General features: G+C 42.0%; 1 protein-coding gene across 1 annotated transcript; it reads left to right on the top strand.

The window, feature by feature from the left end:
- Positions 1 to 639: 639 nt before the first annotated feature.
- Positions 640 to 4,551, top strand: DPPA3 (developmental pluripotency associated 3). Its single transcript, XM_037167790.2, has 4 exons — positions 640 to 758; positions 2,985 to 3,256; positions 3,492 to 3,524; positions 4,290 to 4,551. Exons 1-4 carry the CDS (start codon positions 689 to 691, stop codon positions 4,398 to 4,400), a joined length of 486 nt encoding a protein of 161 aa, XP_037023685.2. The 5' UTR covers positions 640 to 688; the 3' UTR covers positions 4,401 to 4,551.
- Positions 4,552 to 14,718: the final 10,167 nt, after the last annotated feature.

The raw sequence follows: 14,718 nt of genomic DNA, 5'->3' as shown, positions 1-14,718 counted from the left end.
ATTACAAATCTAAGATACACATCCATCAAACATCAAGCTAATTAATAAGCTGTTTATCATAGGCACCTGTTTCTCCCCTACTCTTCCCTCACCAGCAGACTTCCCCTCATAAGCATCCAATGATTTAAGATGAGCCGGGCAAGAAAAACTTAAAGGAAACTTTCTCAGTTAACTTAATTGGGAGTTCATCCAAAATTGGGAGAAAACTGCCCTGTTCTTCTCTGCTCTAAAACATTTAAAGTACAGTTCACAAACCAGTAGACACCTCCAGAACTAGAGTTCAAAAAACCAAAACTAAACTAAATTTTAAGGCAACCTGAGGGAGACGCAACCCCAGAGGCACTAGGTACATTTTCTATCCTATTTGATAGAGGACGTGATTATGGTAACCAGAAGGTGGGTGGGGGGATGAAGAATTATCAGTCCCACAGGCTACTCCCACCCACTGAAATCCCTTTAACCAGCATCATTTGCATAAAAATAGGCGGGCCGATTGGCTTATCCATGTTTTAAAAGGAAACTGGACTCAAACTTTCAGTCTGCTCTTTTGCGTTGTGCTGGGATCTGATCTTTCTCCTGCTCTGTCCAGGCTATAGAGTTCTTTTCAAGCTACTTTGTAGCAGTTAGAGTTCTGAGTATCACCAGCTACTGAACTCTTTAGGAGCTTCAGCCTGTGACTAGACTTCCAATGGACTCACCGACGTTTAACCCAACCTGGAACATGGAGTCTACTCAGGTGCCTGCTGAAGGAAATTCAGGTAAGCAAGATGGTGCCTTTCTTGACTACAACGAGTTGGGGAAGTTAAGAAAGAGGCTGCCTCCATCTTCTTTCTCGTTTGCTTGTTTGTTATATTTTATTTATTTTTAGAGAGAGGGGAAGGGAAGGAGAAAGTGGAAGAGAAACATCAATGTGTGGTTGCCTCTCATGTGTCCCCTACTGGGGACCCGGCCTGCAACCCAGGCATGTACTCTGACTGGGAATCGAACCAGCAACCCTTTGCTTAACAGGCTCGTGCTCAATCCACTGAGGTACACCAGCCAGGGCTTCCATTTTCATACTAACTAAACTGTTTTGGCTTTTTGTTTGTTGAGAGAGAGCCATATATGTTGTTACACTTAATACATGCATTCATTGGTTGATTCTTGTGTTTGCTCTGACCCAGGATGGGACCCTCATCCTTGGTATATCATCAGGATGGCCTTCTAACCAATGGAGGTACTTGGCCCGTGCCTGACTTTAGTGTTTTAAAGAATACAGTTAATAGGTCCCTCCTGTGGGGGAAATGAGAACCCACGGAGGGCAAACAGGAAAATGGGGAAAGGATGTTAAAACTGTGTCACTCACTTACTATGCTTTTAAGTCCAGTTTCTGGGGAACAACTGGGATTCTGCTAGAACCTGGCTCATAACATCTTGAAATCAGTCTTTCCACCAGCAATACAGGTCAAAAGAGAGTGGTAAAGAGAAACAAGACATGAAACCTAAACTTCAATTTAACCTCAAGACTTTCTTTTTAAAAAAATGTTTTAAATATTTTATTTATTTATCTTTAGAGGGGGAGAGAATAAGAGAAATATCAGTGTATGGTTGCCTCTCATGAGTCCCCCACTGGGAACTGGCCTGCAACCCAGGCATGTGCCCTGAGTGGGAATCAACTGAGATGGTGTGGTTCTCAGGCCCGCGCTCAATCCACAGAGCTACACCAGCCAGGACTAACCTCAAGATTTTCTTAATTTTACCAACATTTTACGGGTTGGCTTTAACAGGGAAATAGCTTTTTGGGAAAGAAGAAAGGAACGGTTTTATAAGAGCCAGTGAACATGTTCCAGGTCACCCACTGCCACCTACAATGCTCAGCTGTTAGAACAATGAGATTCCTAAGGAGTGGCTGGCTGGGATTGGGTAAATGTTAGAACAATGAGATTTCTAAGGAGTGGCTGGCTGGGATTGGGTAGATGTTAGAACAACGAGATTTCTAAGGAGTGGCTGGCTGGGATTGGGTAGATGTTAGAATAATGAGATTTCTAAGGAGTGGCTGGCTGGGATTGGGTAGATGTTAGAACAACGAGATTTCTAAGGAGTGGCTGGCTGGGATTGGGTAGATGTTAGAATAATGAGATTTCTAAGGAGTGGCTGGCTGGGATTGGGTGTGGCTCCCAGAAAGGCAGGAGGGTGGGGACCTGATTAGCAATATCCCTGGGGCACTGCTTCTAGGAAAGTCCTAATTTATATTTGTATTAATGTGAGGCAGCACGTTCACTAGCTGCCTCATTGGATGATATAGAGTGTTTGCATGGGGTATACATAATGGTTTGTATGAAAGAGGCCAGAGTTACATGCTTGCTTTTTCATAATATTGGGCTTTCTCATAGTAGACTTACTACTATGACAAAGCGGATGTAACTGGCAGGGGTAACAGCTGTTTCAACTTCCTCACTCAGCTTGAGAGGATGGGAGAGACGTTTGCAATTGGGATTTCTTTGGCTATTTCACTGGCGTGGCTCTTTTTCCAGAAATTGTAATTCTTCTAAAGTTGAATTGCGGAAACTTATTCACTGGAATATTTTGACATGTATTAATACTTTATGTCCCTCATTTATACTAAAAATTCACACAGAAAATGGAATAACTACCAGTACCTGATTTCTGTCCCATGTTTTTCCACTTGAAATCATACATAATACTTGGTTAGTTTTGACCTCATGGGAAAAAAGACATTCAGAATTACCAGTAACAGGAAAGTGAGAAAAATTTTGAGAATGAAGTGTTTCCTATAGTGGATTCTTAAGCATCTTCTCCATGTAGGCTTTGAACCGTACAGCCTGCTAGACCAGCAGGGGTCTGCAGGATCCTCCACCCCCAAGGAGCTACCCCTCCGTATCCTGTCCACCTGTTTAAGAGCAGACCTAATTTGAGCCTAAGACTAGAGACTTTAGGATATTGCAGTTTACCCTAACGGATCTTAACTTTCTCTTTTATTTCAGCTGACGCTCAAGCTGTCTCAGAACTACTAGCAAAGAACCTTGGCGACTTGACTCTCAACCCTGACATCAAACTGTCTCCACTGCCACCAGAAAGTTCACCCAAAAAGCAGGAGAGAGGAAAGAGCTTACAGGGCCTTGGCCTTGGGCTAAGGCCAGGGCCGGGTGAAGGCCTGCTCTTCGAAAAAGGGCATGGAGTGAGGACAGTGGCGAGTGTTCGGAAAGAAAGGATGCGAAGGGCCTTACAAGTGATTAGATTCCGCACCCTGTCTCTGGTGAGTTTCTGTAATCAGGGCAGCTGGACCCAACAGGGGTGGGGTGGGGGGGACGGGACATGCTCATACATGAAGATGTAACTGATTACCAATCACTCATCAAACTCCACTCAGGGTCCCAGGGTGTGAATAACGTGTTTCCCCAGCTTCTCTGCTGTGGAAGATATTTAACATAAATAATCCAGCTTTTTCTTGATAGCGTTTAATACGTCTATTTTTTCTCTTTCCCATAAAGCTTAAAAAAACCCCAGAGGAGAGGAAACTTGAGGTAAATAGAAATTTTCTTACTATTCATGGTGACATGGCTTTTGATGTTTTTGTTTGCTTGATTGTTTTTTTGTTTTGTTTTGCTGCAGAGAGGGAAGGGGGAACTAATGGGGTTGGACTTTCTGACTCACCAGGCACTATGAAAAAAATCAGTTCATCTCTACTTAGTCTCTTTGATTTATTTAAGAGCAGTTTTAGGGTCACAGCAAAACTGAGCAGAAAATAGTGTTCCCATGTAGCTCCTGCCCCGACACACTCACTGTCCCCTCCACTATCCACACCCCACCCCAGAGTGGCCAGGTGTCAGAGCTGATGAAGCTGCATTGACACATCATTGTCACATACAGTCTATAGTTTAGTTTACATGAGGGTCCACTCTTGGTGTATGTTTGCTTTTCTATATGCTGTCACAAACATAATGGTCATAATAATATGGCGTGGGATTGGACAAATACCTGAGCAGAGTGTGCAGCAGAATAAGTTCCTGACATTTAGGGCATTCAGAAAACTGACGCTGGGGTTTGTTTCTACTGGTTGACAACAAGCAGCAGCTGTTACCATTACAAAATGACCCACACTCTGGCAGTCTTGGCTGCCCATACATTTAAATCCTGTCTCCTTTCTGCCCCCAAAGAGGTTTTGGTTTTGACCCCTTTTTTTTTTTTTTTAGTTTACAATATTCCAAAGGCTATTCTAATATATTAAATTTGAGGGTGTCACTGTGTCCATTTTTATTACTCCAGTTAATGCATTTTCTCTTTTCCAGATTGAAGCAAGAACCAGAAAATTTAGATGTTCCTGTGTTTACTGCGTACATTATGGAGATGTTTCTGATTATATGGAAATGAAGAATGGTTATGACATGGGTTTGGTTTAGCCACAAGCCTTATTCTTGTAATTTGGGCTTTTTGCCGGTAATTTTAAGGTCATTATGTAGCAGCTTAGGAAAGTTACTCTAGGCTAGGATAGACTAGACCAATATTTTGTTAGCCTACAATAGAAGTTCTGTGATGTCCTTTTCTTGTCCACCTTGATGCCACTAACTTAAGGGGAATCAATGTATGGGTGGTTTGCATTTGAATGACTTAAATATACACTTCAGTTCCTTTTTTATTTGACTCAAGGAAGTACTAATAGGTCTTAAGTGTCATTGTTGTTTTAGAAGCCTGAAGTTGGTGAGATGAAACCTAACACCAAGAATTAGAAGCAAGTAACTTGTGCAGAAGGAATGTTAAAAAAAATTAAAAGGGTGGTTTGGCTAGAGCATGATTGGTGCAGGGTGTATTAGGTAGATTTCTCTAATTTTATTGTGACAAGTGTTTCTGTGTGCTATTTCAATGTAGTAGCAAACAAATGTTGCACATAAGGCATCTTAATAAAATTTGAGGCATATTTGAGACTTTTTGTGTTCTTAGTTCTTACTTAATACTTTTTACTAGCAGTGAACAAACATTCTCTTCATCATTCCCACGGTACAAATCTCTGGAATTCTAATATTTGGGGATATTTTCCTATGGGGAAGGAACTTGACACTTGGGTGAGGTTAGAAAACAAGGGCACAGATATTTGCACATGTCAGCTTCCTAGAAATGTGAAAAAATGGAAAGTAGAAGGTTTTGTTGAAGAAAAAGGAATGATAGTGGCATGTACTAAGGGAAGATGCCATCTAGTGGTATTTTACTCAGGTTATTTTATTTTTCTCATGACCCCTCACCTACACAGACCTGAATTTCTTTGGGATAGAAAAGGTAGATATTCATACCTCCGTACTCATCAGTGTCAGAACTTGTCACATTTTGACAAAAATATTTTAGCACTTGGCGCTTGCTTGGGACTCGTCACATTTGCTAGAATCTGTGAAGTGTTTTGTTCATTTACAGACCCAATTCTTTGGTTACTTTTTTTTTCCTTAAGAGAAAAGCAACTGGAGACATGGGGTGAAGAAATACATGCTACCTTGGTAATGCAGAGAGAGAAGAACAATAACTGTTCAAAATGGAGTGGGAACAAGCGGAACAAACCTGCAAGCCTGGGTGCGACCAAAATAGCAAAGTGGGAGAGTGGAATTTAAAGGGATATTAAATATTAACATGTCCTGCCAAGTTAGGTCTTCAAAAGTTATTCTCCTTAAAAACTACTCCAACCATGATCTACCAGCATGGATAAATATGAGAAATAGCCTTGCCCTGGCTGGTGTAGCTCAGTGGATTGAGTGCGGGCCTGAGAACCAGAGGATCGCGGTTCAATTCCCAGTTCAGGGTACATGCCTGGATTGCAGGCCAGTTCCCAGTGGGGAATGCACGAGAGGCAACCATACATTGATATTTCCCTCTCTCCTTTTCTTCCCCCTCTAAAGATAAAAATTTTTTTTAAAGATGTGAGATAGTCTTGAGGGTTTAATTATTTAATTTTATTGATTATGCCATTACAGTTCTATTTCCCCCTTCATTCCCCTCCACCCTGCACACCCCTCCCCCACCATTCCCCCCTTTAGTTTATGACTGTGTGCCTCGAGTTCTTTAGATTCATTTCCCATACTATTCTTGCCCTCCCCCCATCTATTTTCCAACTACCGTCTATGCTACTTATTTTCTGTACTTTCTCTTCCCTTCTCCCACTCCCCTGTTGCTAACCCTCCATGTGATCTCCATTTCTATGTTTCTGCTCCTGATCTAGCTGTCCTTTTAGTTTGCTTTTGTTTTAGGTGTGGTTGTTAATAACTGAGTTTGCTGTCCTTTCACTGTTCATATTTTTTTAATTTATTTTTTTAAATTGATTATGCTGTTACAGTTGTTCTATTCCCCCCTTCATTCCCCTCCACCCTGCCCCCCCATCCCCACCATTACCCCCCTTTAGTTTATGTCCATGTGTCTCAAGTCCTTTAGGTTCTATATTTCCCATGCTATTCTTGCCCCCCCCCCCATCTATTTTCTATCTACTGTCTATGCTACTTATTTTCTGTACCTTCTCCCCCCATCTCCTCCTCCCACTCCTCTGTTGCTAACCCTCCTTGAGATCTTCATTTCTATGTTTCCACTCCTGATCTAGCTGTCCTTTTAGTTTGCTTTCGTTTTAGGTGTGGTTGTTAATAACTGAACTTGTTGTTCTTTCACTGTTCGTGTTTCTTTAACTTATTTTTCTGATTATGCTGTTAAGTTGTTCATCCCCCTTAACATTTCATCTAATAAGGGCTTGGTGATGATGAACTCCTTGAATTTGATCTTAGAAGTACTTTATCTGTCCGTCCATTCTAAATGAAAACTTTGCTGGATAGAGCAATCTTGGTTGTAGGTCTTTGGATTTCATGACTTAGAATACTTTCTGGCCCCTTCTTCCCTGTAAGGTCTCTCTTGAGAAATCCGCTGACAGTCTGATGGGAACTGCTTCGTAGGTGACTGTCCCCTTATCTCTTGATCTTTCTAGGATTCTCTCCTTATTTTTAATCTTGGGTAATATAATTATGATGTGCCTTGGTGTGTTCCTTCTTGGGTCCAACTTCTTTGGGACTTTGAGCTTCCTGGATTTCCTGGAAGTCTATTTCCTTTGCCATATTGGGGAAATTCTCCTTTATTATTTGTTCAAATAAGTTTTCCACTGGTGGCTGTTCCTTTCCCCCTTCTGCTACCCCTATAATTTGGATGTTGGAACGTTTAAAGATGTCCTGGAGGTTCCTAAGCCTCTCATTTCTTTTGAATTCTTGTTTCTTCATCCTTTTCTGTTTGGTCATTTTTTTTCTTCCTTCTGGTCTGCTCCCTTGATTTGAGTCCCAGTTTCCTTTCCATCACTACTGGTTTCCTGTGCATTTCCCTTCATTTCAAATAGTTTAGCCTTCATATGTTCTAATTTGTGACTAAAATCAACCAGTTCTGTGAGCATCCTGATCACCAGTGTTTTGAACTGTGTATCTGAAAGTTTTGCTATTTCTTGGTCACTTAGATTTATGGGCTCTGGGGCTTTGAGTTCTTCTTGAGCCATAATGTTTTTATCTGTTCGCACCTGTTACATATGAGGAGCGGAGCCTTAGGTGTTCACTTGAAGTTTTGTTAAACTTGCAAATTTCTAGTAGGACAGCCATCTTGACTACTTTTCTGTATGAATTAAAATCAGACTAGTTTTTGTAAAAAGCCAATTTATTTGCAGTCATGTTAAATTCATAAACTAATGGGACTCTAATCTTAGAATGTGGCTGAACAAAATACGCTCTACCTGGCCTTCAGATGTATTTAATTTTTTTCTTTATACAGTGCTAGAATTTTATGTGCATTACCTCACTTAATCCTCAAACCAAATTTATGAAACATGCTTTTATTTCTTTTAAAGATTTTATTTTTAGACAGGGAGAGAAGGGGAAAGAAACATCAATGTAGGGTTGCTTCTCATGCTCCCTCTTCACCGGAGACCTGGCCTGCAACCCAGACATATGCCCTGACTGGGAATAGAACCTGCAACCCTTTAGTTCACAGGCCAGCACTCAATCCACTGAGCCATGCCAGCCAGGGCAAGCATGCTTCTTTTAGTATCCTCATTTTATAGAAATCAAGCAGAAGATCGTGTGTTCAAGGCTGCATAATAAGCAGCACATGTGAAATGGAAGCTGATTGAGTTAAGTCAGCACGTTCAGCCCACGTCCATTTCCTACTAAATATCTTTACTCTCTAGTTCCTTCCTTAGGTGTTTTGAGGTATTTCTATTATTTTTTTGAACAGGTTGCAATGTGTGAAAGGTATTGGTTTCTATTTTTGTGGTTTTTTTGGAAATTTTAAACTGCATATAATTCGGGGGTTTTTAATATTTTTTCTTTCTCTATAAATCATTTTTTTCCTGCTTATTTATGCATTCACTGGTTGGTTCTTGTATGTGCCCTGACCAGGGATCGAATGCACAACCTTGATGTATCAAGACAACACTAACCAACTGAGGTAGCCAGAGCCATATAATTTTAAGGTGAGGCCAAATGAGCTGTACACACCTCAGCTAGATGAACTGGTTGTTAATATTAGCCATATTCACTTTAACACTTTCTAAAATAGATTTTATTTTTAGACAGGGGAAAGCAGGGAGAAAGAGGGAGGAACATCCAAGTGTGGTCGGGTCATGTGTGCCCCCTACTGGGGACCTGGCCCGAAACCCAGGGACGTGCCCCAACTGGGAATCGTACCACAGACCCTTTGGATAACACACCAGCCAGGGCTGTTTTTGTATTTTTCTAATCCTTTCATTGTTTTCCCTTAATTTTCTTTGTTCTACTTCCTATTTCCTATTTGTTGAGTTTTCCATACTTTCTCCCTGTCCCTCCCATTTTTGCCGTTTTGACTGAGTTTGGTCACCTTGCATTTCTTGACTCCTGTGGTCTTGTAGTCTCTCCTCTTGGTTCCTGCATTTGATTTCTTTAGACTTAGGGGTCCTGCATAGTTTTGTACAATTTTTTATGACACTTATTTAGTGTTATCCATTCTTCCCTTACTTAAACATCACCATTGGTGGTTTATTAGAGGGTACTATTTGGTAGTGGCTGAGAATGGTACACCTGAGCTCTGTTTACTAGTTGTGTGACCTCAGGCAAATCACTTACCTTCTCAAATAATCTGCTTTCATATTCCTTTGAAGATTTTTGAGCTTAGTTCAAGGATGCAGTTACCTGCAAACAGTTTGATTCTGTAGGCTTTTTAGGTAGGGTCAGAGCAGCTTCTAGTCAGGCTAATTTTTCCCCAGCAACAGACAAAGCCCTTCTGAGTACTCCACCTATGAATTATATGGTTTTCCACTCTGGCTGGTGGAAACAGGCCCTATTTCTGGCCTCGTGGGAACTGGGTACTGTCCCCTCTCATGCTAAGCTCGGGAGGTCCTTTCTGCAGTCCTTGGTAGTTTCCTGACACGAACTGATGGCAGCTGAAGACTCCAGGAGAACCCTCTGCAGGTTTCCAGAGCTCCGCTCTCTGGCTCCCTCTGCTCCAGCTTTCTGCCCTGAAAATTCTACCTATCTTGGTCTCCCTGGACTCCCAGCAACGTCCCCCAACTCAGAGACCACTAGGCTTTGCTGGGTTTCTCTTCTCTGTGTTGTGGCTTGGAAACTGCTCGGATCACAGGCTGGGACAATTGCAGGGCCTACCTCATTTGTTTCCCACATGTCAGGAATCACTCTTTCACCGCCTGATACCTGGTGTGTTCAGATATGTTATTGCATACATTTTGTGCTGTCTTTTCATTGTGTCAGGTAAGAGGCTAAATCTGGTCCCTGTTATTCCATCTTGGCCAGAAGTCCTTACTGTGTATCTTGGGTGGGTCACATCTCAAGTGCTCAGGAGCCACCTGTGGCTAACAGCTATCATACTGGACAGAGTCGGACTAGAGGGACTGAGAATCTAGTTGAAAGCTATGAATTAATAGTAAAGTAGTTCTTCAATGTGATATGATTTTCTCTATCAGTTCTAACCAAGAATAGTAGTAGACACTGTAGATTGTAGCATTCGTGTGTCCAGGGTGAGGTTTGCTCAGCAGGTGAGATGGAAAGGCAGATTCTACTGGTAAAATGTTCAGCTGTTGTTCAGCCCTGGGATCCAGACCAGTTATGGAAAAGGGCTGGGACAAAAGGTGATAAGGAAATAAAGAATGTATGAGATTGTGGGTGACAGCTAAGGACCACTCAACATGAATTTGAAGGTGGCTCAATTCAGATTTCGGCCCTGGGGTGCCAGGACTCCTAAAGGGCTCATCTGTGCACAGATGTATTTATTTACTTAGAGAGAAGGGAAGGGAGGGAGAAAAGGAGAGAAGCATCAATGTGTGGTTGCCTCTGGTGAGCCCTCAGCTGGGTACCTGGCCCACAACCCAGGCATGTGCCCTGACTGGGAATCAAACTGGTGACCCTTTGGTTCACACAGGTCAGCACTCAATCCACTGAGTCACACCAGCCCGGGCTACTCAAATATTTGCAGATAACAGTTATTTACATGTGAAAGAGAAGTAAAGTTTGGGTTTGGCTGAAAGTCTTAGAAGCAGTAAACATAACTTTTAAAAATACTGATGAGTAATACAAGGAAGAGGTATCTCTGAACCTCTTTGACATCAAAGAAAAATACCGCAAAAAAATGCTAATATCCAATTTTCTCAGGAGCACATTGATTCAGAAAGCTAAAGTGCTCAGAACCAATCCAGCAAGTGTGTCAGGTTAATGGGTACACACACAGACAGGCTTTTTAGGTATGTGTTCCTTCCCTTTTGGTAGCATGTTATCGGAACATGCTAACATGCCCCCTGGTAAGCCACTTGCTTTTCGAGCCTTCACGTTGCATGGCCAGTAAGAGTTACTAATGCTTGGGCTGATTATCTAGGGAGAGTGGGGCATGCTTTGTTTGGAAGGCTCTGCTTAGGAGAGCTGACTGCCACCTCCCCTCAGGGAGCCACCGGGAGCCTGCCTGACGTTTCGAAGAATTAAAATGAAGTTGGAGTCACAATAACGTGGAAGTACTTAATGCCACTGAACTGAATACTTAAAAACAATCAAGCTGGTGCCCTGGCTGGTGTGGCTCCATGGACTGAGCCCTGGTCTGCGAATCCAAAGGTCACAACCCATCAATGTTTCTCACTCACATGAATATTTCTCCTCTTTACCCTCCCTTCCTCTTTAAATAAAGTTTTTGTTTTGTTTTGTTTTGTTTTGTTTTGTTTTTTAAAAGACCCAGCTGGTGTGGCTCAGTGGATTGAGTGCCAGCCTGTGAGCCCAAGGGTGGCTGGTTCGATTCCCAGTCAGGGCACATGCTTGGGTTGTGGGCCAGGTCCCTAGGTGGGGGGTGCGTGAGAAGCAACCACATATAGATGTTTCTCTCCCTTCCCCTCTCTCTAAAAAGAAATAACATCTTTTTTTATTATTATTTTTTTTTAAGATTTTTATTTATTTATCTTTAGAGGGGAAGGGAAGGAGAGAGGGAGAGAAACATCAATGTGTGGTTGCCTTTCGTGCGTCCCCTGCTGGGAAGTGGCCTGCAGGTAACCGGCCTGCAACCCTGGCATGTGCCCTGACTGGGAATCGAACCGTGATTGTCTGGTTCGCAGGCCCGCGCTCAATCTAGAAATAACATCTTTTTAAAAAATTTAAAGAAAAATAATAAGATGACAACACAGTAAAGAAAGCCAGAGTCAAAATTTGGTTCTTTAAAGGGACTGATAAAATTTCAGGAAGACTTAATATATTTACATAAAAGATAAGGCACAAATGATTTTTAAGAATGGAAATGATGGCATTTCTCTTCAGTTTACAGTTTACAATGTTAAATAAGAACCTCCCCCCTGTTAGAGCAGCTTATCAAAAGGGTAAGAGGCAATATTCTGGTGAGGTGCAGAGAGAAGGAGTTCCTGAGAACGTAAATTGCTACAGCCACTGGGAAAATCAGCATGGAGGGTCCTCAAATGAAAACTACAACTATGTGAGCCAGGAGTCCCACTTCTAGGTATATATCTGAAGGGAATAAAATCACTACCTCTGAGAGATGACTGCACGCCATGATATATGCAGCATTATTTGCAAAAAGCAAGACATAAGAACAACTTGTCCATTAATAGATAGATAAAGAAAATGTTATAGACATGGAGTGTTCAGCCATAAAAGAACCGATCGGGTCCCGGTTAGAGCTTGAGGGCATTATGTTAAGTAAAATAAATGAGAACAAATGCTGTATGGTCTCACTGATAGGTGGAATCTAGCAACACAGAACCAATGGAAACAGAAGAATGGTTGTTGCCAGGGAGTGGGGCAGTAGGAGAAATGGGAAGGTGAATAAATGTACAACACGCTATGGTTAACAGTGCTGTATTGTATGTTTAAAAGTTGCTCAGAGCCCCGACTGGTGTGGTTCAGTGGGTTGGGGGTCATCCCCCAGACTGAAAGGTCGAAGGTTAGACTCCCAGTCGCCACACACCTGGGTTGAGGGCCAGGTCCCCAGTTAAGGGTGTCTGAGAGGCAATCGATTGATGGTTTCTCTCCCTCTTTCTCCCCCTCTCCCTTAAAATAAAAATCTTTTCAAAATTGCTAAGAGAGGAGAACTTTATTCTTACTGTAACAACAAAATGGTAATTGTGAGGTAAAGGATGTACCTGACCTTATTGTGGTAAACATTTTGTGGTATATATATGTATCAAATCATATTCTATACCTTAAGCTTACACAATGTTGTAAGTCAATTATATCTCAATAGAGCTGAAAAAAGAACATGTAAATCCTTACCTGGATAACTTCAAAAACAAAAATAATTCCTAGGAAATCATAACATACCAATAACTGAAGACGGAAAAATGAGTTATATAGTGTTTTTAAATGACTAAAATTTTGTCTCAAAGGAAAAAATAGGTAGGAATATTATTAATGTAGTAGCAGCTGGAGACTTAAAATATAAACCTCAAAAGAGGAGGATGCTGATTAAAAAGCAGCGGTGAAGGGCCGCCGTTACCTCTGCTCCGTCTTACTGAAAACAGGAAGGGCGGGGTGCTGTTCCTCTTCCAGACGGCAGATGGTGCCATTGGCACATGCAACTTAATAGAGGAAAAATGCTTCTTGAGCTTCTCTGATCGATTTGTTTTTTTTATTTTATTTTTGGAGAGGGGGAAGGGAAGGAGAAAGAGAAGGAGAGAAACATCAGTGTGTAAGAGAAGCAGATGTGTGACAGAAGCATCCATTGGTTTGTCTCTCGAAAGCCCCAAAGTCGGGGGAACGGGGAGGGGAGCTGGGGTGACAAACCGCAACGCAGGCGTTTGTCCCGACCCAGAATTGAACCAACCACCCTTCAGTTTGCGGGACCCTCAGTCAACTGAGCCACGCCGGGCTACGATTAATTTGAAAGACAATGCAAGGGGTCCTTCCTGATAGAAACCGGCGATGTTCCTGACTGCAGTGAGTCTAACCTGATAGAGGCCCTGGTATGTGGAGCTCCCGGGGAAACGAAAGCTAGGGGGACCTGGTGCACACGCTGGAGAAGCAGGACTTTCATGTCGATTTCAGGACCCAAATCCAGAAAAAAACTTTAAAGTGGAGCTTCCTTCATTCCTGGGACATCCGTGATCAGAGACCATCTTTCACTCCTATCCAGGAGAAACATAAAGGGAAAGACCAGAGGCTCAAATGGCCAAGTTGAAAAGACAGTTTTCAAAGAGAAAGATTCCCACAACTACCTCCACCAGTGCTGCAAACCACTCAGGGGATGAGGGCTAAACTGTGCAGAAGAGGATGGAAATATTTGCTTCAAGAAAAGGAAAATAAGCCTCTGACCAATACACCTGCATCTGAGCTGGGTGAGAATTCAAATACAGGGCTGGCAAAAGTAGGTTTACAATCGTGAGTATGAGACACAGTCTATTATTGTGTTATTATGTATAAATGATTGTATTACTTATTTGCATTACAACTGTAAACCTACTTTTGCCCACCCCGATATGTGTGTCTAAAGGAAATATTCGAGTTTGTTTTGGCTTTGTTGTTTTTTTCTTTTTATGTACCATTTTGCCACTTCATTACTAACAGAAGAGTGGTGTGTGATCTGATTTCAGGAACACACACACACATCAAAGTGATGAGCACAATAGACACAGTTCTCCCACGGTCTGAAAGCACAACATCCAAATCCATAGTATTTTTTTTTAATTTTTTTTATTTATCTTTAGAAGGGAAGGGAATGAGAGAGGGAGAGAAATATCAATGTATGGTTGCCTCTCATGAGTCCCCTGCTGGGAATTGGCCTGCAACCCAGGCATGTGCCCTGATTGGGAATCAAACCGAGATCGTCCAGTTCGCAGGCCTGCGCTCAATCCACTGAGCTACACCAGCCATGGTGCTTTTGCTTTTCTTTTTTTTTTTTTTTTAAGTAGAAGAATCCTTTGCTATTGAGCACTGTCTACTGGTGATTCCAAGGAAGTTTTGTTTGTTTTTTAAGAAGATGAGCTTTTCATGAGTAATACGTTGTGCATTAAATATTGCCATGTTCATTATACAGATGTGGAATTTAAGTCTTAGAAAAACAAAATATTTGAGTCACAAACCTAGGAAATGAGAAAACTAAAACCAGATCCGTTAAAAAATTGTGTGGTAGAGACTCATGCTTTGGGCCAGCTTCTCAAGTGCGTGTTTCCAACTCAGGAGGCAGGGCTGTGGCCGTGGCCGCTATCTTTCCTAGAAGACCATGTGCTGACACCACAAGATTGCATCTCAG

The sequence above is a fragment of the Artibeus jamaicensis genome, unplaced genomic scaffold, assembly GCF_021234435.1.
Source record: "Artibeus jamaicensis isolate MK-2021 breed Jamaican fruit bat unplaced genomic scaffold, CSHL_Jam_final contig_233, whole genome shotgun sequence".
NCBI classification, from domain to species: Eukaryota; Metazoa; Chordata; class Mammalia; order Chiroptera; family Phyllostomidae; genus Artibeus; species Artibeus jamaicensis.
The sequence above is the reverse complement of the archived record's forward strand: the minus strand, read 5'-3'. Positions and strand labels throughout refer to the sequence as shown.